Source organism: Mustela nivalis (genome assembly GCF_964662115.1).
Source record: "Mustela nivalis genome assembly, chromosome: 17".
Lineage (NCBI taxonomy): Eukaryota > Metazoa > Chordata > Mammalia > Carnivora > Mustelidae > Mustela > Mustela nivalis.
Window position 1 is genome coordinate 60,632,499 of NC_139036.1, and position 23,698 is coordinate 60,656,196.

The 23,698-nt window shown below is 57.8% G+C and overlaps 1 protein-coding gene and 1 long non-coding RNA gene across 6 annotated transcripts in view; both read left to right on the forward strand.

Moving 5' to 3' along the window:
• Positions 1-23,698, forward strand: part of LOC309850933 — a 1,194,231-nt gene that overhangs the window by 564,020 nt on the left and 606,513 nt on the right. The gene's annotated exons all lie outside the window — the stretch shown is intronic.
• Positions 1-23,698, forward strand: part of RPTOR (regulatory associated protein of MTOR complex 1) — a 308,584-nt gene that overhangs the window by 197,370 nt on the left and 87,516 nt on the right. For all 5 annotated transcript variants that reach the window (XR_014304486.1, XR_014304487.1, XM_082705400.1 and 2 more), the window contains 3 exons: positions 5,575-5,675; positions 6,206-6,350; positions 19,149-19,224. Coding sequence is in view for 3 of the 5 variants with exons in the window: in XM_082705400.1 (XP_082561526.1) it covers positions 5,575-5,675; positions 6,206-6,350; positions 19,149-19,224 (322 nt within the window). In the remaining 2 variants the exon portion in view is untranslated. The remainder of the gene's footprint in view (positions 1-5,574; positions 5,676-6,205; positions 6,351-19,148; positions 19,225-23,698) is intronic.

Genomic DNA, 23,698 nt, shown 5'->3' on the forward strand with positions numbered 1-23,698 from the left:
CCTGTGGACAGCAGAAGGGCCCTGCAGGTGTTGGGCAGAGACAGCTAGGAATGGAGGCCGAGGCACTGGGGAGGACAGGGTGAGCGGGGAAGGGCCACGGTGCGGGCGGCGCGCTCACCCCCTCGGCAGGACAGTCCTTGGGGGCAATCAGGAAAGCCTGAGAGCACAGCCCGTGCCGTCTCTGCCAGGTCGGGCCGGCTGGAGGCTGACGGCCGGGTCAGAGGCTAAGTCACACGCACCCAGTGTGGGACCATTTGCACCGATGGTGGACAGAGGCTAAGTCACACGTATCCAGTGTGGGACCATTTGCACCGATGGTGGACAGAGGCTAAGTCACACGTATCCAGTGTGGGACCATTTGCACCGATGGTGGACAGAGGCTAAGTCACACGTATCCAGTGTGGGACCATTTGCACCGATGGTGGACAGAGGCTAAGTCACACGCACCCAGTGTGGGACCATTTACACCGATGGTGGACAGAGGCTAAGTCACACGTATCCAGTGTGGGACCATTTGCACCGATGGTGGACAGAGGCTAAGTCACACGTATCCAGTGTGGGACCATTTGCACCGATGGTGGACAGAGGCTAAGTCACACGCACCCAGTGTGGGACCATTTACACCGATGGTGGACAGAGGCTAAGTCACACGTATCCAGTGTGGGACCATTTGCACCGATGGTGGACAGAGGCTAAGTCACACGTATCCAGTGTGGGACCATTTGCACCGATGGTGGACAGAGGCTAAGTCACACGCACCCAGTGTGGGACCATTTACACCGATGGTGGACAGAGGCTAAGTCACACGTATCCAGTGTGGGACCATTTGCATTGATGGTGGACAGAGGCTAAGTCACACGCATCCAGTGTGGGACCATTTGCACCGATGGTGGACAGTAGGAAGACTGGTGTCGGAGAGGGAGAGCGTGGTCCCAAAAGGGGGGCACGGTCTGACATTCCAGAGTTGGCCTCACCCTTCCAGGCCTCCTAAAAATTGGAGTGTGGACACCAAGGTACAGTTACCATATAGCAAGCTGGGGGCTTGGAGGTTGCTGGTGACGACCTGGGAATGCTGATCCCGGAGCATCGTTTCTGGCAAGAATCAGAGAGCTGCGCGTGAGCCCAGCTGTGGGGGACGTGGATGCTGGTGACTGCAGGGGTGCAGGGAGGGCCGTGCACTCTGCAGGGATGCGGCTGCTCTGTCTCCTTCGGAAGAGCCGTCTGTCTTATTTTCGTCCCTGCTGTGCACATAAGGTCAGGCTCCGTGACCCAGAGTGGAAGGTTGCCAGGAGTTCCCCGGACACAGCACAGCTGGGACCGCAGGCTTTTCTCATCTCTCAGTTCAGTGATCTGTTTGTAAACTGTGGCTTTTTATGCTTTTCTTACAACAGTTAGTCCTTGATTAACACTGTGGGTTTCAATCATCACCACCATGATGATTAAGGAGACTCTTTGGGGGTGATGAAATGTGGTCCTGGGTCTGACCTTCCGTGGCCCTGTGCCCACCGCCCTTGACCCAGATGGCCTACAGAGTGCGCTGGTTTGTTTTTGTTTTTGTTTTTTTAAAGATTTGATTTATTTATTTGACAGACAGATCACAAGTAGGCAGGGAGGCAGGCAGGGAGAGAGGAGGAAGCAGGCTTCCCGCGGAGCAGAGAGCCCGATGTGGGGCTCAATCCCAGAACTCTGGGATCATGACCTGAGCCGAAGGCAGAGGCTTTAACCCACTGAGCCACCCAGGCCCCCCTGCGCACTGGGCTTTGACGTTGCTCACTACGCTCTGATACAGAAAGGAAAACAGAAGCAAACAGTTCCAGGAGTGATTTAATGCTAAGTGACACGACGCGCGAGGGGAGTTGACTCAGTCTGACTCTGCCATCCCAAGTGTGTGCCCACACCTGCCGTGTGCAGAAGGCGCTTCTCGGACACGTGGGTGGACGGGTCGGTTTGCGAGATCCCTGCGTCTGTCTGAGACCATCGGCAGACGAGTATGTCTCTGGTTTCACGAGCTTAGAGAGATTAGTGGGGTTCAGGGGATGGGCATGGGGGCATGCACTCACCTGCTGGGGACGGTCACAAGCTGCAGATTTTTTTTAAACACCTGAGTGCACACTGACCCTAGCCTGAGAAGGACTGGCCTCTTGGTCCCACTGGCTTGGCCGCCCGCCCACTGAGACAGGGATCTCAGCAGCTCCGTGCCGCTGGGAGTGTATCATCCCTTTACCCACAGGATCCAGCTGGTGCCGGGTCACCTCGTCTCGATTCAGGACGACCCGGCTCATGTCAGTGACGCGCTTGGTCGGGGTCTGGAGATAGACCTTGGTCACACTCTTGCATGAGTGCCGTCCTGTCGCCACTAGCTGCCCGCTCCCCTGGCCTGAGCACCGGGGGCCCAGGGGGCGAGGCGAGGGGATGGGGCTTTGGCTTGCTCCCCGTTGCGCAAGTAGGGTGCACACCGTACCTGCTGCACGCAGGAGACAGGAGGAGCCTCCCCACGGTGGTATCTTGGGGGGTTGTCTTCTGATCTCCCGCCTGCACAGCCCGTGTGCTGATGACTGTGGGATCTGTCTTGCCTCCTTACTTAATGCTTTGAAGCATGCGTTTTCCCATATCCTTGAAATATTCATAAGCCACAGTCTGCTAGCTCCTAGTAATTTCACGCGGTTGTTTTGTAGTTTACTTATTCATTTCTCTCGTTTTGGTAACGTTTCTAGCTTCTGACTTTTCACCCTGTAAATAAAACCCTCTATATCTCACGGGCCCATTCCTTGTGTCCAGTTTCGGGCTGGTTTCTGGAAGCAGGCTTGCTGCGGTGGTTCTAGTAGGTTGGGCCGGTCCAGACGGGCGGTGCTCGCTCCATGCCCAGAGCGTCGTCCGAGGCCCAGCATGTCCCTGACTCGTGCTGTCCCGTGGGGTCCGGTTTTTCTTCTCCTGTGCCGATTTGTCGTCCGAAGTGGGGGTGGAGGCAAGCAGCGCTTCCCTTAGGCCACCCAGCCGAGAGGCCTGCGCACACGACCTGGCCCAGCCTCCCACGGGCCCACCTCTGGGCTTAATTAGTCCAGTGAAGAGGCTGCGCCCACCACGGCACAGGAATTCCAAACCTGCTCTCTAGTGGTGCACAGGGTCGTCTCGGACCGTGAACAGATTACTGTTGGTGTGTAGTCGAGAGCTTGGCCGGCACAGAGAGAACGCCTGTACCGTTCCCGGCAGGAGCGTCATTGTTTGGGGCAGGGGATGGCCACACGCGGGCATCTCAGGGTGGGTCCCGCTGCCCCGGAGAGGCCGACCGTGTGAGTTCAGTTTAGGGCTGGAGTATGTCGTCTGTCCGCCCCGAGGCTGCGATTCGGCTCGCGGGCAGCCAGGCAGCCAACCAGGGCTCCGAGGTGGCCACCAAGGCCCTGGGGCTCCTCCCGACCCGAGCTGGCAGAGTGCTGTGCGCCCGGTCACGTGTGGGTGCTGGAGGGGACATGGAAGCCCCCCCTTCCGTACCTCTCCCGGACGCTGCCCCGCGCATCCCTTTCCGCGCTGGCTCTGATGGCTCTTTGTAGTTCTCTCTAGTGAGCCTTAACCACGAGCGTCACCGCTTTCACTGACTTCCGAGAGTCCTTCCTGGCCTTGGGGACCCGTGGCACTTGCAGCAGGTGGCCGAGGTGGGGACGGGCCCTCCACCTCGCAGTCTGGCGACCTCTGAATAATGGGCGGAGAGAAGCCGTGACGAGACCTGAGGGCCACCGTTGTCTCCCGTCCTTGCTCTTCGCACGCGTCCGCTGGTCCTGACGGCGGCCCCAGCCTCGGGATGCGGCCCTGCCGGCGCACCGCCTTGTCGCCCCGAGCCACCGTGCAGAGGCCGGCAGAGCTGCAGCGAGAGTCCTGGCGCACAAGCCAGGCAGCGTCACTGCGGAGCGTCATGGCTGGTGAGCCTACAGATGTGTCGTGTGCAAGGGTTTCGGTGCACGCGTTCCTCCTCCGCACATGCAGGACCAAGCCCCAGGCTAACGTGTCGGGGCTCCCTGCCTGCCCTCTGGCTCTCTCAAAGGCCCCTCCTCCCCATCAGCCCCTTTTTCTCCCTCTTCTCCCATCCCCCACTCTGTCTAAAATAAATAAAATCTCATTAAAAAAACATTATTTCCTTTTGTCCCCACCACATTCTCTCTCCCTAAAAACAAAACTTGCTTTCGGGGCTCCTGGGTGGCTCAGTGAGTTAAAGCGTCTGCCTTCGGCTCAGGTCATGATCCAGGGTCCTGGGATCGAGCCCCACATCGGGCTCCCTGCTTAACGGGGGCCTGCCTCCCCCCACACTCTGCCTGCCTCTCTGCCTGCTTGTGATTATTCTCTCTCTGTCAAATAAATAAATAAAATCTTTAAAAACAAAAACAAAAACCAACCTTCCTTTCTAAGTCAGCCATGCCAGAGCCAGTAGCTTGACTGTGTTTGCAAAAGCCTTTCAGTTCCGACACACTGGAGTCTCCCTGTGGACACACGATTTTTTTTTCATTTTGGAAATGGTTTTCAAGAGTCCAGGCTATTGGAGCAGTGATGCGGTTTTCGGATGTCTTGCTGGCCTCCTTTTTCCTTGTGTCCTGTCACCAAGGCCACTTGAGGAAATCGGGAGCGTCGCTTGTTCCTGAAGGAAGAGGCGGTTGGTGGGAGGAAGGCGCTCGCTGCCGTCCCGTGAGGACGCTCGCACTGCCCGTCGCTGAGGCCACTTGGGCGTCGTTCATGCCAAGACACGGGGCCACCAAGCGGCTACTGTGATGGAAATTCCTAGTCTGTTCACTCTTACGAAGAGCAGGGGTCACACTTCAGTCTCTGAGCCGGATTGCTGGGAACGTTTACCTTTTGGGAGACAACCCAAACGAGCTTCCTGTCGGATCTAATTAAACGCGTCACACACGGAGCCGGGGCCGCCGCTCGGCAGACACAAGCCCACGTCCGGGCTCTGCCCGACTCGGTCTCCCTCTGGGAGTGACCGGCCTGTGCTGCAGCGTCTCCTCAGTGAGGCCCTCCGTCACCCCACCTGTCGCGGGTGCCCTGGACCCCGCCCCGTGTGTCTTGTCCCCGCGCGGTCACAGCTGTGCCTGTTGAATGGCTTCCCGTCTGTCCTTCCCGGCGGACTGAGGCGTCCCCCCTGTCCCCCCACTACCTCCCAGCGCCAGAATAGCACTCGGCCGCAGAGTCGGGGCTCTGGTATATGATGAGTGAATGGAAGGCGAGTTGACCCCAGAGGACGAGCCCTCCTTCCCGGCGGCCGGGTTGAAAGTGCTTCTGCAGCCTGGAGCCAAGGGCCTGGGCGGGGCTCCTCTGTACAGACGCCAGGGGCTGCCCTGTGGGCCCGCCCACGGCCCGTGGCTTGTACGCGGAGGCTGCCGGAGTGGTGTGTGCAGCCGCTGGGTCCGTCCCCTGCATCGGGGGCGCCCGAGAGGAGGGAGGGGAGGCTGGAGGCCGTTCTCCCAGCGTGGCGAGCCTCCCCTGCCTGTCCCAGCCGGTGGTCCCCGCCGCTTTCCTTCCCCGTGTCCTCTCCGGCCCTCCGCAGCAGCCAGGTAGTCACTGACGGAAGCGCCCCGTGTCTCCTAGGATTCCCGGCCGGCTGAACGACCGGAGGACGCCCCTGGGAGAACTGAACTGGATCTTCACGGCCATCACGGACACCATCGCATGGAACGTGCTCCCTCGGGGTGAGGCGGCCCGGCCGGCCAGCTTGGGGCGGGGGCGGGCTCGCAGTCGGGAGGCGCCTACCCTTGCGATGAGCTAGGAGGTCTTGTCAGTGAGGAAAGCTGAGGGGCAGGAGTAGAAGGAGGAGGAGGCAAGAGCCCCCAGAGGTTTCCATGGTCTCACCGCGGGTTGGGGACCATGAGCAGCAGCGGACACTAAGCCCCACGTGAGCTTTCACTCTGACATCAGGGCGTTCGTTTCTAGGTGAACTCAGGACTCACTTTTCTTCATAAAAATTGGCACAATCCAGGTTTTTTAAAACCAGATTTCTTAAAAGCTGCTACTCTAAGACTTGTATTTTTTCATTAGTGACTGGCTGGCATTTGGTGTTTGTGCTTGAGTGTGTGTGTATGTGTGTGTGTGACCCGTGGGAGATGTGCCTGTTACTCCCAACTTGCTTGTAAAAAATTCTGATGGAGGTAAATGTATGTGTTTGTCTTAAATGCTGGACATGAATCACTGAAATACCTTTTTCTGTTTTATCTGCCCTCAGATCTCTTCCAAAAGCTCTTCAGACAGGACCTGCTGGTGGCTAGTCTGTTTCGGAATTTTCTCCTGGCAGAAAGGATCATGAGGTCCTATAACTGCACCCCGGTCAGCAGCCCACGCCTGCCCCCCACTTACATGCACGCCATGTGGTAAGTGTCCCAGCCGGGCCATGCCCGACGGCGTCACGTTCTCTGAGTGGCTGGGTTTCTGTCCGTATCTCTGGCAGGACGAGTTTCATGGAGTTACAGGAAACAAACAGGACTTGCCACCAGCTTAGAGACCAAGGTGGTGCTGACGAGTAGGTGAAGGCCTACGTAAAGGTCTCTGCACACGGGACGTGTGAGTCTCCTCCCGGGGCACAGGTGCCTTGGCGGGTCTTTGAAGATGGAGCAGGACCACACATCCAGACGTAACCCATCCCATGATCCGGGCCGGAGAGGCTGGCCCGTGAGCCAGTGACCTTGCAGGGACCAGTGCAGGGAGGGGCGACTGCCGACGGGGCTCTGAAGCGTCAGAGGGCTCCACCAGACTGAGACCGTGGGGTCTATGACCAGTTCGTGTGTGTGCGCATGTCACGGGAGCACACACGTGCGTGTACTCATGCACACGTGCGCACGGGAGAGGTTGTCAGGACTGTTGGTCATACTTTCCCCCAAATGGGGCTGTTGCTGCTTGAGCCGCTAGGACAGTAGTAACAAGGGTACCGTCGTGAACTGTCTTTAACTCCCGTGTTGTACCAGAAGGCATCGGTTCCCTCTGTGTCCTGGCTTCTGTCCCATGGGCAGAGTCAGGGGCAGTATGGACACGGGGTGACCGCAGAGGAGTGGGTCCGAGCTTTGTCCGCCTGTGGGGAAACCCTAGTGTAGACACTTAGAAACAGCAGGTCACTTGTGCTGTGTTTTCACGGCCAGACTTATTTCCACTGGTGATTTTTTTTTAAATATGTGCACGACCGCTTTCCCCGGCACTGAAAACCCAGAGAACCAGGGACAGGTTTGTAGACTCGCTGTCCTCATCCACTGAAGAGAAATCAGGAAGGAATATTCTGGTCTGTGGGGGGAATCGGGGCATGCCGTGCTGGGCACAGCAGCGGACTCTTCACGGAGAGCCGGAACACGCCTCATCTGCGCCTGCTCCCGGAGTAGCCGCGGGGAGCGCAGGCCGGGGCAGAGTCGCTGCGTGGAAGGAGGTCACGTGTGCGCACAGAATGGCGAGCTGCCCTGTGGGTCGGGATTGGGAGAGTGTTCGAAACCCATCCTGGTACTTAGCCTGAATCATTAGAGTGAAGACCGATGTTTCTGGAAGTTTGGATCCTCAAACAAGCCTTCTCCATTAGGAAAAGTGGTGTCTTAAAGCCTGTCTCTTTCTTCTGAACCAGGTTTTAATAAAACATCTATTATTAAGAAAAGGGAAGAAAGGGGAAAAAAATCACATGGGGTCAGTGCCTTGTGTGGTCTTGGGAGGAAAACTGGGTACGCTGCAGGAATGGGCACCACACCAGCTGCCTGGGGATGCAGCTTCCAGGCCGCAGGGCCCCGCTGGCCACGCGGGTTCCTCGCGAGACGGAGACGTGAGTGGGCACAGGCACCGGCGGTCGGGGACGTGGCCTGCACCCTCTTGCCCTCTTCTACCCCAGCCCAGCACAGCTCCGGCAGAGCCTGTTCCTGTTAGCCTACTTTCCTCTGGCTGCAGAAGCACGTCCCGGAAGACAGGCTCAGTGGCTCGGAGTAAAAACCACGTGGTGCTAGAGAAGACGCCAGAGACCAGGACCAGAGCAGCGAGCAGCTAAGACACATGGGGCCGGAGCGCCAGCAGCTGGGGCAGGAGGCGGGTGCAGACGGCCGGCCTCCCTCGTCTTCCCCGACTCCTTTCCGCAGGATGGGCCTCTTACAGTGTTTCTGAATGCTGGAGTTTGTGTAAGAACTGCTTAAGGTCCAGAAGCTAGACATGACAGCAGCACCCCATGAGCCCGCCATCACTTAAGGACACCTTTTCTTGCTGGCTCTGAAGGCTGGGAATGGGGCCCTCTCTCCTGCGAAGGTCGCTCCTGTGAGTCTCGTGAAGCCAATCTGCGTGTGTATTTGCGCGTTGTGCACAGAAACGAATGACACAGCGGTCCACAGAGGCCCGGGTGAGCGTGGGGAGAGCCTGGCAGTATTGAGGCAGGTGGAACGGCTGGCGGCTGTCTGTGTACACCGGGCTGTCCTCCCTTCTCGGTCTGGCCTCCCTTCGCACCTCAGGGCCCCTCTGCAGCTAGAACACACCCTGAAGACGGGTGTCACCTGCTCAGTCAGCCCCCACGGCCCCCCGTCGTGCAGAGCGCCATCTGGCCTGCCGCCCCACTCCCCGACGGTGGATTCCAGCCGTGGCAGGTTAGACTCGTCCCGGAGCTGGCCCGTGGCACCAGGCACTGTCGAGGAGGCTTGACCTGACCCGGGATGGGAGGCCGCAGGGTTGGGCGGAGAGGAAGGTCGACCAGCAGTTCGGTCCCGGCGGCCCCGTTCATCCAAGCCTCTACCCCATGCAGCTCTGACGGTGGAGTGACCCTTCAGAACAGCTCCCCTGAGGGGGCCAGGCTGCTGTGTCGGCTCTAGCTATCTTACGGGCTTCCTGTCACTCCAAGGGACCTTTCCGAGAGGCAGAAGCATGAAGTGGAATTGGGTCTCCTTGAGGCGTCCAACTTCCTGGCTCCTATCTAGCCTGTTTCCTTGAAGCACATTTCCTTCCTCATCCAGAAAAGTGAGCCTCTTTCCAGCTGCTTCTATGGAGCTTGTCACCAGACCCTCAGGTCCATTACTGGGAGCGCAGGGCAGTCCAGCCCCCAGGTGCTGGGAGTGAATTTTGTTCCCGTAGAAGTGGACGTAGACGTCAGACTGTGACGGTGCCATCCCAGGGCTCCCAGGCTCAGACAGATGTCACTCTGCAGCCTTGTGATTGTCCCCTCAGAGGAGTCCTTCCAGCAGGAGAAGCGGGAGGGGCTGGGGACACACCTCCACTCCCGGCCCCCACTTTACTCTCCAGCCTGTTCTGCTGAGCATTATGGTCTTTCCATAATGTAGTTTGAGGAACATTTTGAAGGAAAGGTTTAAGGTAAAATCTCGGGGAGGACAAGTGTAGGCACTCCTTGGCAGCCACCGTAGACATGAGGGTCGGCCTGCCTGTCTCCAGCAGCTCTGGGCCCTGGGGCGGCGGAGCCTGTGGATCGGCGGGGACTGGTGATTTTGGTTTTACCTTCATGGCCAAAGGAACTTACGTGCTTTAGACTTTCTTTTTCCTTCTCTTTTTGAACCTGAACCTTAAGCGTATGTGTTGTGTGCCATTCCAGCGTTTCACATGAAAGCCAAGAAGCCATTTTGTCAGCTCTCCACCTGGTGGGAAGGGACAGGTGAGGCGTCTGTGGCTCCCACTGAACCCAGGCTTAGTCCGGGAAGCGCGGCTGGAAGCCAGACGCCCTCTGCTGCAATGCAGGGGAACAGGAAAACCAGCCGACAAACCAAATGAACGTTACGAGAAACGCTGGCTGTTTCCCTGACAGATGCATTCTTCTGTCAGCAGCAGAAATCCTGCGGTCTGAGGAAGGATCAGGAGTATACGTTACCTGTCGTGGAACAACCGCATTTCCACACATTGAGTGGCATGGAGCACACGTGCTTATGTGTCTGTAGGGCGGGGGACTGGTCTGCTGGGGGTCTCACCAGGCTGCAAGGACCCACAGGCCCTGCCACATGAGGTCCCCCAGGCACCTCAAGCCTCCTCAGCCAGCAAGGGCACAACAGTCCACACAGTGTGACACAGCAGCAGGGACAGCGTTGCCTTGGCCGAATTCTGTTGGAAGTCAGTTCCAGGTCCGTGCGAGGGCCCCCCGGGAGGCAGGCATCCCCTGACCACCATCAGAGCCTGTACTAGGAGCAGCGTCTTGCTGAAGGCAGACAGCTGGAAAGTCCACGGGGATTATGCGCGGATGGCAGGGTGTGGGCGGGTGAGAAGACGGTGTGCCGCGGTCTTTACTGAGGCAGAGGCACAAACAAGCCACAGCACATGATCAAAAGGTGCCGAATACAGAAATAATCACACCAGTAACTTACTCAGTACGTCCTGTGGGTCACGTGTTGTAAATGCTTTCCACGCGCTGAGTCGTGCCCCTCGCGACAGGGGTCATTGCCAACAGCCCCACTCTGCAGGTGAGCACGGGAGGCACAGGCAGGGGAGCGAGTGGCCGGACGGCAGGGCCCGGCCACGACAGGCAGCACAGCCCCTGACGGCTGTGTGTGGCCTCGTCAGGACGTATGTGTCCACGTACACAGGCTTCAGGACGTCGGATGGGACACGGGTAGACCCCGGGTCACGGCATCTCCATCATCTGCCAGGAAGCTCGTACGGCACCTGGGAGCGCGTGTTGATTAGACACTGTGCTGGGGGAGTGGCCCTGTGCCCCTCCGGGTGAGGCGGGGTGGCGCGGCCTGGATTCCACTGGAAGGACCTCGTCGCCCATGTCCCTCCTATAGCCCAGGTTCAGCTCCGTCCCCTCCCGTGTTGGCATGCAGCCAGCCTCAGCTGTGGGGACAGAGCCCTGGGCCTCTCTCTCCAGCGGGACGTTGGAAGCGGCCGGGCGTCAGCAAGCATTCTGGAGTCTGCCTTGTCCTGCTGTGTCCCGCCGGTGGACGCTGTGGAACAGCCCCACCCTGCTCCCCCACCCTCGGTCGTGGCCTGGCTGGCCTCGGGCGCCCAGGGCCCAGCCCCTGCCTGCACCATCTGCCTTACGCCCTCCAGTCCCCGCTCAGGAGGGTGATTCGGCAGGTGCTGAGGAGAAACCAAGGAACATGAGACACTGAGAAATTTTGATAAAGCCGTTTGTCAGCATTTTATTTTACTTTTTTTTAAATTTTATTTATTTATTGGGGGGGAGAGCGTGAGCACAGGCAGGCAGAGAGGCAGGCAGAGGCAGAGGGAGAAGCAGGCTCCCTGCTGAGCAAGGAGCCCGATGTGGGACTTGATCCCGGGACGCTGGGATCATGACCTGAGCCGAAGGCAGCTGCTTAACCCACTGAGCCACCCAGGCGCCCCCATTTGTCAGCATTTTAGCTGTGGAAGGGAGAATTGGGCCTCAACCTCGTACCTGACAGAGCAGGGGTGTGGTGAACGTACGTGTACTTGAAAGGGTGTAAGCAGACTTGACGTTGTGTTTGTGAGGATGCCTTAGCCCGAGCAGATGTTTAAGTGACAAGAGCAGCCCCCAAGCTGTAGCGACAGCAGAGTCCCAGCCACATGACAGATGTTCTGCGCAGGGAGACGGGGAGCAGAGCAGCGACCCAGGGCGAAGGACCGGGGCCCCTGCGCTGTGGAGCAAAAGGCAGGCTCTCCATTTTAGAAGGCAGCAGATAGTGATTTTGTAATTTTAAGTCTGCATGTAGATTTCTTTTAAGCTTTTGAGACACCAAAAGCTATTTTTTAACAATTGAGTCATTATGATTAAGATGTTATTTGTCAAAATACAAAACTGGAGACAGAAGAAATTGTTGAGCATTTCTTTGCACAAAACAGGTATGACTGGTAAACTCCCGTAAGGTTTGGTGCCGGGACTTAGTCTCACTGGATACATTTCAAATGTTGTGACAAGAGCTCATTAAAATTCCAAGTTGGAAATCATTTGCACACGTTCAACTCTGTCCCGAGTTTGTATAGCAGATAGAATTGTCCTTGGAACAGCCCGTCGTGGGGAGGCCTTGTGCCCCTGCAAAGCTCAGGGCAGTGGGTGGCCTCATAGAGGTCATAAAAAGCCATTCTAGAAAGTATGAAATAATGCTTGGAATAATGCCCGGACACCTACTGAATGTCAGGCCCTGGGACCGGCCTGGGAAACACCTGCCCGGCCTCCCTCCTCCTGGAGCTTGGACACAGCCAAGGAGCACTCGTAAAGAAAAGCCTACTGTGGAGGGATGGGCCCTGGTCAGAAGGGGGCTGGGGGCTCGTTGACCCTAGGCCCTTAGCAGAACCTGGGAGGCTCCCGGTACCGGAGCAAGACAGCCTGCTGGGCGGCAGCTTCCCCACAAAGCTTCCGGTCTGGTCGCAGCAGCCCTGCCCGGGAACACTCAGTCCTGACTCACCTCCCTGGGCTTGTAGACGTCCTAACCTGGCCAAGCAGCCCATGTCCAGCGCAAGCATAAGTGTCCTGTCTGAGCCCAAGGAGGCACAGGTGGGCCAAGCCCTGCAGCACGCCGGGTCTAGATATGGGGACACCAAAATAATCAAAAATGAGGTGTCACCCCAGAGGGACGGCAGCCTGGAGAAGGGGTAGTTACACCACACATGCACGGCGAGGAAAGAGCGCCCACGGCTCACCGAACCAGAGGATCCCGGAGGATGTGGTGCTGGGCCAGGTCCTGCAGGCGAGAGGAGGGGTGTGGTCGGGAGAGCGGAGAAGTGGAACCCCGGAGCAGGGCGCAGGCGTATGGCTGTGGTTGGAACCGTGGAGAAGGAGCCTCGTGTGCTGGTGGCCAGCAGTGCGGGCCAGGAGCCAGCGGGGGGAGGGGGGCCGTGGCTGCAGAAGGCCTCAGAAGCAGCTGGGATTGAGTCCCGTGTTGGGCTGCAGTCCCCGTGGTGGCTGTGTGGCTCCATGTGCAGAGCCAGATTTCGGGGTGTTTTATCTGCTGAGATGGATGGGGCCTGGTGACCAATTACATCCAGGGTACGAAGGACAGGCAGGACCAGGGGACCTTGAGAGGACTCTGCCTGGAGCGCTGCTCAGAACCACCTTCAACAGCTTGCGCACTGGCGGTGGGCGGGCCTGGAATGGGCTCCGGATGGACCTGCCAGCGTGCGTCCAGCAACCCCTGGAAGTGTGAAGGTTCAGGGCAGTCGACAGACATGTAGGTGACCATGTGCATGGTGGCTGTTTATGGAGCACCTACTAAGCGCCAGACCCTTTACCGGGCACTTAGCGTGCATTGTCTTACTAATCCTTGCCACAGCCTGGTGACCAACACTCTTCTCAGCTCAGTGCGTAAGGGAACAGGCTTGGAAGGCGGGTGTGGTGTGTCAGAGGCATTGTCCTTTCCTGGCCAAGAGGGAAGAGTTGGCATCCCCGAATTTGGGCCCCACCGTGAGTGCGGGTGGTGGAACAGGAAGCCACAGCGCCGGCAGTGCAGGACAGGTCGGAAGGGACTGTGGGTGAGTGACCCGTCGGGCCCTGTTGAGAGATGGGACGTGGCCTCCCCGGGCTGGGGCCAGGCTCTTGCACAGGCCCTCGCTTCAGCAGCACACACACGGCCTCCAGGTCAGTTGGGCTGGCATGGCACTGCACGGGGTCCTGGGGTGCCAGCTGCCACCTGTAGGAGGAGACCACCGTCAGGGGCACAGACCACAAAAGGATGGCTTTTCGGGAAATGTGCCATGGGGCGCAGAGTGGCCTGACCCCTGAAAGCACATTGTTTGTCTGGGCAGAACTCAGAGGCAGTGAGCCACGAAGGGCTTCAGGCAGCAGGAGTGTCCTTGTGTCCAGTCAGCTCTGGTGGCAGACCCTGTAGGGTCTCCGTCGGTCCTGTGGGAGCACCGATGAGGGTGCGGGGGGGTGGGGGGCAGAGGCCCAGGAGGGCCACTGCCCGTACCAGGTGCTGACCTCCGCTCCAGTGCCACTCCTGATGGCAGTCGGCGCCCACAGAAAATTTTTAAAGAGCAGTCAGAAATTTATATTTTCACTTACAACTTCCTTATTTTAAAATGTAGATAGCCTGGGTGGCTCAGTCGGTTCAGTGTACAGCTCCTGATTTCGGCTCAGGTCACAATCTCAGGATCATAGGATCGAGCCCCGTGGGGCCTCTGTGCTCAGCAGGGAGCCTGCTTGGGATTTTCTCTTCCTCTCCCTGCCCCCATGCACGTGCACATGCCTTCCTCTCTCAAATAAAGGAACCCTAAATGTGAACGTACACACGTGCAGTGATCGCCAATACAGGACTTTCAGAAACCTTCTGGAGGTGCAAACCAAACCCATGGGGGCCCTACTGCAGCCTGCTGGGGATACTGCAGGGGCTGTGACCACAGACACCCTTGGGGTGGAGGTAGGAATTCAGGGCCCCGGTGTTCCCTGGTTCCCTAAAGCCTGGTAGCCATCAGCAGGGAGGCGTATGTGGTGCTGCCTCCTGCCCACGTCTTGGCGTGGTGGCTTGGGCTCTCCTTCTGGGGCCTGTCCTGCTTCACTGTGCACATCCAATTGGAATCTCTTTTTTAAAAGGCTTGATACCATGTCTTCCTACTCTGATACACTGAGAAATCCCATGTAAGTAAAACTACAGGCTTCCCCTCCAGACATCAGTGGTGATGGGATTCCAAGGAGGAAGAGCATGTCTGTGTAACTCACGTTTTGTCTGGAAGGGATTTTCTGACGACGGTGCCAGCCTGATTCTGTAGCTAGAAAGTAAACATCAGTCAGTCCTGTTACATGGTGAAAATTTTACCATTAACTGACTTGGATCAGGAGCTGAATGTGAAATCAGGCTCTAGATTTCAAGGAGATGCTCGTAGGAACACGATGAAGCAGTAATAGCCAGAAACGTCATCTGGTTGATCAGCTGCCCTTGGTGTCGCTGTGGCAGTGCAGGCCCCCCGGGCTTCGGCATCTGTGCCGAAGCAGCACCGTGGTCCTGGCTCCTGGACGAGCAGCCAGCCTGCTGGCGACCCACCATGCCGGTGCCCCCACAGCTGCTTCCTAAATCACCGCCACCACAGCACGTGGAGGCATGGGCGTTTCTAGCCAGGGCAAGTCCCATGGGCGCACAGAGAATTAGTGGTAGATAGACCCACCACCACCCGCATTAGGAGTGATCCCAGTTTCTAAAATGCTTGTCCCAATTCTCTGTCCAAAGTGACTGGAGTCCTAGTCCCTTGTACTGACCGGCTTTCGTGTCCGCCTGTGGCTTTCCCATGGGGCCACCTTGGACAAGCCTTGCTCTCCGTTCACACCCAGGGGCGGCGAGAAGACCCACACAGAGGGTCTTTGCTTCCCGGGGGCGCATCCATGGTGACAGTCTCGGTCCCACACACACTCACCCACATGCTGAAAATATGGTGAGCACACAGGCAGGAAGAGAGCAGAAGGTCAGGCTTGCTTGTTGCCCCGCTTTGTGGGTTGCCGGCCCCGGACGTTGGGTGTGAGCCCTGTTTGGCTCGGTTCCTGCATTTGCTAAGATGGTTTCTAAGTAGGCGCTGCTTCCCGGACTGTCCTGGTGCTCCAGCTGAATTTAGCTGGAAGACCTCAAGTTCTGCCATGCTGCCTCGTTGTAGGTCTCAGGAGGAGGAAACCGCCTGAGAAGGTGATCATCTCTCTTCCTTTATGAAATCTAAGTCAGAGGTCAGAAATACAGGGCGTACATACCAGGCCCGGCAATGATGTGGGGCTGCAGCCTCGCCCCTGCTGATATAGATATGCTGACTCAGCCACTGTCCCCCCGCCGCTTCCCCTGCCTCTGCCACGGATAGAGCTGGTGGTTGCCGCGCAGGTTAGTCGGCAGCACAGAGCCCCGTGGCTTCGTGCGAACAGGAGTCTCTTTCTCTTTCAATGCAACCTGAGTGTGAGTCTCTGGGCCCCGAGCCTCCGGCCGCCCTGCAGTGGCTAGCCCCACGGGCAGTGCTCATTTCTGCTGTCACCTGGTGGCTGGGAACGCAGCAAATGTCCAGCTCACACTCCTGTCCACACAGAACGTGGAGGAACAGGTGGAAGGGCCAGGTGCAGAGGTGGGAGAGCGTGAGGCCCGGACGCTGAGGGCCTGCTCAGGTTCTGCCGAGGTGACTGGGTGCTCACTGCTCACGTGGGTTACAGCAGAGCGGGTTCGGAGACAGAACGCAGAAAAGCAGTGCCCCTCACTCTTTCTCCCCCTCCTTGTAAACAGCCAGAGTGTGCACATTTCCAGTGAGCCCAGAGCCGAGCTCCCTCGGCTGTCAGAGAGAGCACGAGGAATGAGTATCGTGCCGTCTAGTGGCCGCTGTCCTTGGGTGCTGATGGAGAGGTCGCACTGTGAGCCGCGGGAGGAAGGGAACAAGCCGAGCCGAAATTGAGGCTAAGCAAAAGTAATCTGCATTTGCACTTGGCTTCAGGCAGGGGTGCTGGTGGCGGGTGCTCGGCGCTGGCGCCTGTGCAGTTTTTGATGTGAAGCCATCAGGGACGCATCCTCCTTACTTTCGATTTCTGCAGGTCCTCAAAACTCGCCTCTCTCCACAGTAAAAACCTGTGCTTTCTGTTCCCATTGAGGGCGCCTCTCCCGCAGAGCCATCGTGCAGATGGAGGCCGCGTGCTCTTGGAAGGCGCCCCCGCCAGCCCCCTCCTTGGGCGGCTGCCATCCGAGGCCCGTTTCCTGAAAACCCGAGCTCTTGCCTGCACGGCACGTTTTCCGGGCAGTGACTCATCGAGCAGCCCACAGCGCAGAGAGCCTCTGCTCCACACCGCTCGGATCGGATCAGCTGGCCAGGCTGTCGCTGCACCCCTCCCGCCGCAGTGCAGCCCCTTCACGGGCTGTAGGAGGTGCGAACGCAGACACCCTCCCAGGTTGGCGCTTGCTGGGGCGCCAGAGCGGGCGGAGCCCAGCAGCCCACCGCCAGGGCCTCAGACTTCCCAGGGCTGATGTTCCCACTCTCCCTGAGTGAGAACCCGAATTAAGACTCCAGGTTCATTTTGATCTTACCCTAGAAAATACAGCCGATTTTAGGCAACTGATGAGATGCTGGCGGAGAGCACCAGTCTTGTGCTGCTGGGCTTTCGTGGAGCTCAGTTCTCCTGAGCAGGCCCTTTCCCCTCATAAGTGGCAGGAGTCAGAGGCCTGAAGAGGATCACCGGCCTGCAGCAGCTCCACGTGCTCTGGCCATCACCTTTGACCGTCAGGTGTCCCTAGGTCTTCAGTGTTCTCCTGAGTGCTGCCATGTTCAGCACCATGGGCCAAGTCCCTTTTCTCTTGCACTCAGACAGCTGTGCCCACCTGTCCATGGCCCAGAACAGCTTCTCTGCCTTGCTCCCAGCGAGCTCAGTGGCTCCCCTGTCCCAGGACTCCCAACCATGTTCACATCCCCCAGAGTCCCTGTAACAAAGGAAACGTCCTGGGCTGCTTGATGACTCAGTCCCTGAGGGAGGGACCAGCCCTCGCCTCTGGAGCTGTCAGGCCAGCCGGAGCTGATGCAGAGCAGGCTCTCGGGGAGGACTGGCGCCCCCGTCGGCCCTGATGGGGCTCCATGGGCTTTCACTCTTTGGAGGGACTGGGGGGGAAGGGGGCATCAGGAGACTGCCTGGCGGCCTCTCCCAGTGCAGCCTGGATCCCCCAATATTCTGTCCAGAACACCCAGTCGGGACCGTGGACAGCTGCCAGCGACACCCAGCCAGGACCACGGACAGCTGCCAGGGAGAGGAACGCATTTTCCCTGCCGGCTGCTGCTTGCCTCTCAGTCTTGCGGAGCTGGGGCTGCGAGGACATGTCACCACCAGCTCTCCTCCCCACCAGGGTCTGTTCGCAGGCGCACCCACGGCCGCTGTAGCTGACCGCCGGGGCCCGGAGCCAGGCTTCGCGGCCAGTGCCCTGAACGTCCCCCCCACGCCCAGCTTGTGCACACTTCCACCCACCTCTTGACGTTCAGTTTTTATTAAAGTCCAGGATGTTTGTAGAGTTTAATTGCAGTAGTTGACTCTGCTTCTGTGTGACGAAGAGCCGGTATCTCCCTCCGTGCTGCTGAAGAACCGCGTCGCCTGCAGCCTGGGTACTTACCATACGGGAACCAGTTATCGCCTGTTCTTTGAGGCACTTTTGATTACGCGCTGATTGCCTCTTAATTAGGTTGGTGGGGGAAGGGCGCACTTGTTCAGAGTTCAGAGGGTCTGGGCGGGACAGCTGGACTGCATTCCGTGTATTCCAGTAATGACAGAGAGCCCCGTAGGCTTTCGTTTGTCTTCCACGTTTCCTGTGTTTCTGGCTGTTGACATTTTTCATTCCCGGTGTGGTCGTCTCCGGGGATGTGGAGAAACGGAGCTACTTGTCTCATAATCCCGCCTCTCGGGAACTTCCCTGGGAGGAGAGGTGGCCGTGCTGAAAGCCGGACCCATGCGCTGATCCCCATTTTGTCTCCATGAGCAAGGGAAGGGGCAGAGTAGGGGCGAAGGAACCGCCGTGTCCACGACTTCCATCTGTGGCTGTAAAGAAAGGGAGGCAATCATTGCATCAGTTTAGAACTAACATTGAATGCCGTGAGCGTTCCCCTCCCATCAGTGCCCCCGCCAGCGTGCCTGCTACCCCAGGTCTCCCAGGCACCCTGCAAGCGGGCACGATTGTTACCCCTTACAGATGGGCAAATGGACTCCGGGGAGCCAGACCCCAGAGCCAGGCCAGCAGGTGCACTCGCCATTTTGTACATGTTAGGAGCCGGGTCCTGATGCCTTGAGAAGGTGGAGGCGAGGTGGCCAGGGTCACACATGGGAGAGACTTGCCGTCCCCTCAAACAAGTCTGCCTGCCGCATCCCTGAGTGGCGCGTGCTGTCAGAGGTCTCGGGCTCTGTGCTGGGGAGGGTGGGGGCACAGGGCAGGACAGGGCGCTGCGCAGGATGGGGGTCCACAGACAGACCCGCCTTTTCCTGGTGCCATACTGGCCATTCCTGATGAAGCACGTGGAGTGTTTGTGTGTGCTACTGCCACTGTCCACCAGCGATGCCAGCGATGCCACGGCTGCTCTGTGGGTGTGGACAGGCTATCGCAATCCAGGGCTGAAACTATAGTGCAGAGTGAGGCGAGCTCCTTTATTATTCCCAAGCTCTTGTGTAAATTTGAAGAGGAACGATGTTAACAAACAGAGTAGCTGTAGCGGGCTGCCAGACGTCTTCCTGCTTCTCCTGAAGACCCATGGCCATGGCTGTGCCCAGACTCAGCCGGGGCCCCTCCCGGAGAAGCAGTCGGTGAGCTGGGTGTCCCTCTGTTCTCTCGCAGGCAAGCCTGGGACCTCGCTGTCGACATCTGCCTCTCGCAGCTGCCCACCATCATTGAGGAAGGCACCGCATTTCGGGTGAGTCCTACAAAGGGCATCTTGTGGTCCACCGGGGGATGGGGGGGCTCCGTCCCTGGGCACCTGGTCCGCAGAACCCCCAGTTGCTACGTTGTCAGATTTCCTTCGCCTGCCTGGGAAAAGGTGCAGTTAGCAGAAATTTGAAAGATTACATCAACCAGGGGTTCAAGAGTTTGAATGGCAAGCTCTCAAGAGATGTCATCTTTTAAAATGATGTTCTTGTCAGTCTGCTTTCCTTAATGCACGCTCCCTGACCCTGAGTCCAGGCTCTGCCTTTTAACTGCAATGGATTATGGTTTTCCCTAGACTCCAGACCGGAGCCTGAGGGTGTGAAGCTCAGCCCTGCAGGAACATCTGGTCCCCAGGCCACCCGGTCAGGGGACTGACTCACCAGGGGTCACACAGCCCCTCACCAAGAGCCCCCCCTTGCCCCGAGGTCTGCGCGGCCTCTGTGTCTTCATTCAGGACTCATGTATGGAGTCTGAGCACGTGTGCCCCAGACCCAGCCGCCCCCTCGAGAGCCCTGAGGAAGGAGGAGGGTCACTCACATCTGTGCACATGCTTCCTCTGACTCCCAAGGGTCAGGGAGGCTCCCAGGTTTGGGAGGGCCAGGGCAGCGGAGTGAAGTGGCCTAGGCCGTGGAGGGTTGGGCAGAGGGTCGGAGCCGCTGGCCTTCTCTCCCACACCTTCGTCTCTGACCCCGCCCAAGACTACCGGGGCAAGCTGGCTGCCTGGTGCCTCAGTTTCCTCGTGTTCCAGGGGAGTCGGGCCGGTGTGCCAGTGATGGGGCACAGGAGGACTAAAGGAGTTGATGCAGGCCGAGTGCTCACATCAGGCGTGGGGGGTGCACGTATGTGTGCGCATGTGTGAAGTGTGTCTGTGTGGGGTGTCTGTGTACACGTGTGTGTGCATGCATGCGTATCTGTGTGGGACGCGTGTGGACACGTAACTGCTCAGATGATCCCGATGCCCCCAGTGGGGACGATGAGCTAAGGGGCCTCCCTCTCTTTCTCCTGTCTCCTCCTCCGTGTTCCTTGGCATTTCTCACATTTCACATTCTGGAAACAAAGACTACAAACTTCCAGAGAGGACCGCACAGTGGGCACCTGTGTGCCCGCCGCCCGGCCCAGCCACCGACAGGTGCGGCACTTGCTGGAACACATCCATCCCTCCCTCCAGCTGCCTTTTTGGTTTTCTTGGTTTCTTTGTGTGTTTCTTTTTTTTTTTTTTAATATTTTATTTATTTAACAGAGAGAGAGACAGAGAGAGATCACAAGCAGGCAGAGAGGCAGGCCGAGAGAGAGGGGGAAGCAGGCTCCCTGCTGAGCAGAGAGCCCGATGCGGGACTCGATCCCAGGACCCTGAGATCATGACCCGAGCCGAAGGCAGAGGCTTTACCCACTGAGCCACCCAGGCGCCCCTGGTTTGTTTGTTTCTTTAACGTGCTCACAAGTTACGCCGCAGACTGCCCTGCATTTTAAACCCTGAAGAGGGAGCTGGCAGAGCCTTCACCCGACCCGCACCAGTGTGCTTGGCGTCCGCTGAGGGTGTCCTTCCCACTGGAGCTAAGCTCTGAGGCGGGGATCAGGCTGGAGCAGTCGCGGAACTCTGTGGGGACAGCGGAGGCCACCGCAGCTGGGTGGCCCTCCCCAGTACCTCAGCTCACCAGTGGAGGTCAGGGCCTGTCACTGCAAGCACGTTTGGAAAACCTGATTTGCTTTTGGCTTTTTCTACGGTGTATGGTTTTGCACCCTTAGGGGGTCAGAGTTACACACTGGCGTGGCGAACGGCACAGGCTCCGTATTGTTACCCTCCGCTCCAGCGCCAGGTGTGTCTCCGAGGAGCTCGCTATCTTGTTTCTAATCTGCTGGAACTTTCCCCCAAATCGTGACTGGGGGGGGATGATGGAGACCGCGTGCTAGCGTTGTTATTTTGTTTTCACTCTTTCGGGAGCAGAACATACATAGAGAAAATTGCACACCGTAAATGTGCAGCTTGAGGAGTTTTTATCCGATGAACACACTTGAGTAACCAGGCACCCAAATCAGGCGGCCACTTGTTAGAAGCCCCCAGAAGCCCCTTCCTGCTGCTTCCACTGCTTTCCCCGAGGAACTACTTTCTTGTCTGCTTTTGTGCACTTGGATACGTCTGACTGCTTTCACTCGACAGTACGTCTGCCCCCGTGGCGGCAGCTCTCACCGCGGCGTGGGGCTCTCCAGAGGCCACGTGCCCCCCTCTGGCCAGAAGACACTCTGCGTCACCAGCTTGCCGTCCTCACAGGTGGTGCCAGCTGGGCCAAGCCGAGTCACTGGAGCCCGAGGCAAAGGAGAAATCAGTAATTCTGAGGCTGTTTTCATTTGAAATTTTGATATTTTGTTCATTATGGGTTTTCACTTTTTTAAAAATATTGCCTTCAAGTGTTTGTTTAGTCTCAATTACTGAGTTTTTTGGTGCCCCCTTAAATTTTGTTCTTGAGGTGAATGCTTCCCTTACTGCAGCCTGGCCCAGCCCTGCCCGGGCATGGCTCATTTCTCCTTAGTTAATTAATTTCTTATGAGGGAGTGAAATTCCCGGTCGCCAGACACGCGTGTGGTCGGCTTCAGTACATGCCGGCAGACGGCGTTCCGAAGTGCCTGGATCCGTTCACCTGCAGCTCGTGGTGTTTCGGTCACCCGACATCCTCATAAAGACTCGACGTGTTCTACCCTTTTCTCCCGTTTGGCTGTTCCGGCTTACTGGGAGGAGGCGTCCCCCCGAGGTTGCATCTTGTATCTCCCTGACGGTCAGCCCAGTCAGGCGCCGTTTTGCATTCTCATTGGCCATTGGAATATCCTCTTCTGTGAACTGCCTGATCAAGTCTTTTGATTTTTCCTTTACGTTCGGTGTTGCCTACTGACTTGTAGTGACTGCGTGTATCTCCCGAATACAAAGCCCTTGTCACTCATGGTGAATGTGTTTCCTTTATTTTTTTTAACTTGTCTGTATTTTCACTTCTTCCGTGTTTTTTTTTTCCTTGAACAGAAGCTTCTTGTTTTAACACAATCCCATTTGCCAGTTTTTCCCTCTTGCTTAAGACTTTCGGCTTCCTGTTTAAGGCATGTTTACTTTGAGATGAACACCCTGAGACGGTGTTCTCCTCTCTTTGTCTTCCGGAGGCTGGATTGTTTTATTTTACCCTCAGACCTGCAGTTCGTGTGGGATTTACTCGTGTGGATGGCGTGAGGTAGGGCCCGAGGTGCGCATTCCCACACACAGATGTTCTGTTTGCCTGGTGCTGTTTACCTTGAATCAGGTCTTCGTGGGGGCGCTTCTGGGTTCTCTGCTCTGCCCCGTGGGTCACTTTGTCCTTGCACAGGTATTGAGTGTGCTCGATCATGAAAACAGCTTCGGCAGGGATTACCCAGACCCGTCGGCGGGCTGGGGGCGTCTCTGCAGTGTTGAGTCCCCCCACCGCCCCGTCAGCATGACCGCACACGGTATCTTCCGGAATTCCCTTTACGGGTTTTCTGTGTATACATAGGGCTTATAGGTGATTTTATAGGCTATATAGGTGCAGCAGCTTTACTAGATTCATGACTTTGTTCTAATACTTTCCCTGTAAATTACTGGCTTTGTCTTAAAACCTCCCTGTCAGACCCCAAAACAAAGCCCAGCATGTGTGTCACTTTCCCAAGGTCAGCGGCTGGAGGATGGATTCTAGTCAGCAGCGGCAAGGCGCCCGATGAGAGTCAGCATTTGCCGGCATAGGGAGAGGGGAGGAGCCTTTGCACATAGTGGGAAGTGTGGATAGTGGACTTTCTTGAGGGGCTTAAAGAGCCTTCTGCAGAGGGCCGGAGTCCGAACGCCGTGGCAACCGCGGTTTTCCTTTGTCTCCTCTTTTAAGTGCTGAGGTCCCCGCGAGGAGCGAGTCGGTCCCCGCATGCTCAGGAAGGCACCAGGCAGTGTAGGTGTGTCTGGACCCGGACGGCAGGTGGGAAGAAGAGGGAGGTCGCCGAGATTAACCACTTCCTCTCCCACAGCAATGACAGCAAAAGGCCTTCTGGGTCCCCCGTCCAGTGTGGCTCTTCGTGCCCATCACCCCACTTTCCGCCCTTTCCCCTTGTGCCTGTTTTCAGGCCGCTGGGCCATCTGACCGTGGCCTGACCGCGGAGCAGCCCGCTTGGCCTCAGAATTGTCCAGGGAGGCCGTGGACACACGGCCCAGTGACAGAGCCTCTGCCCAGGTCTGTGTGAGCTGTTCTCCAGAACGCCCCTCTCCGGGCTCCGATTTCCCCAAAATCACAGAGCTCAGATGCGGTGGAGGTGATCTTGGAGGTCTGGCCCAGAACCCCGGCTCCGAGCCACCGTTAGATGCACGTGGGGCCGTTCTCACAGTGTTCTGTGGAGCGTTTATGAAACGCTGAGCCCCGCCTGTGTTGGGGCCACCCTCGTCTGTCCGCTTCCCCACACTGGAAGGAGCACGGCAAGCCTTGCTG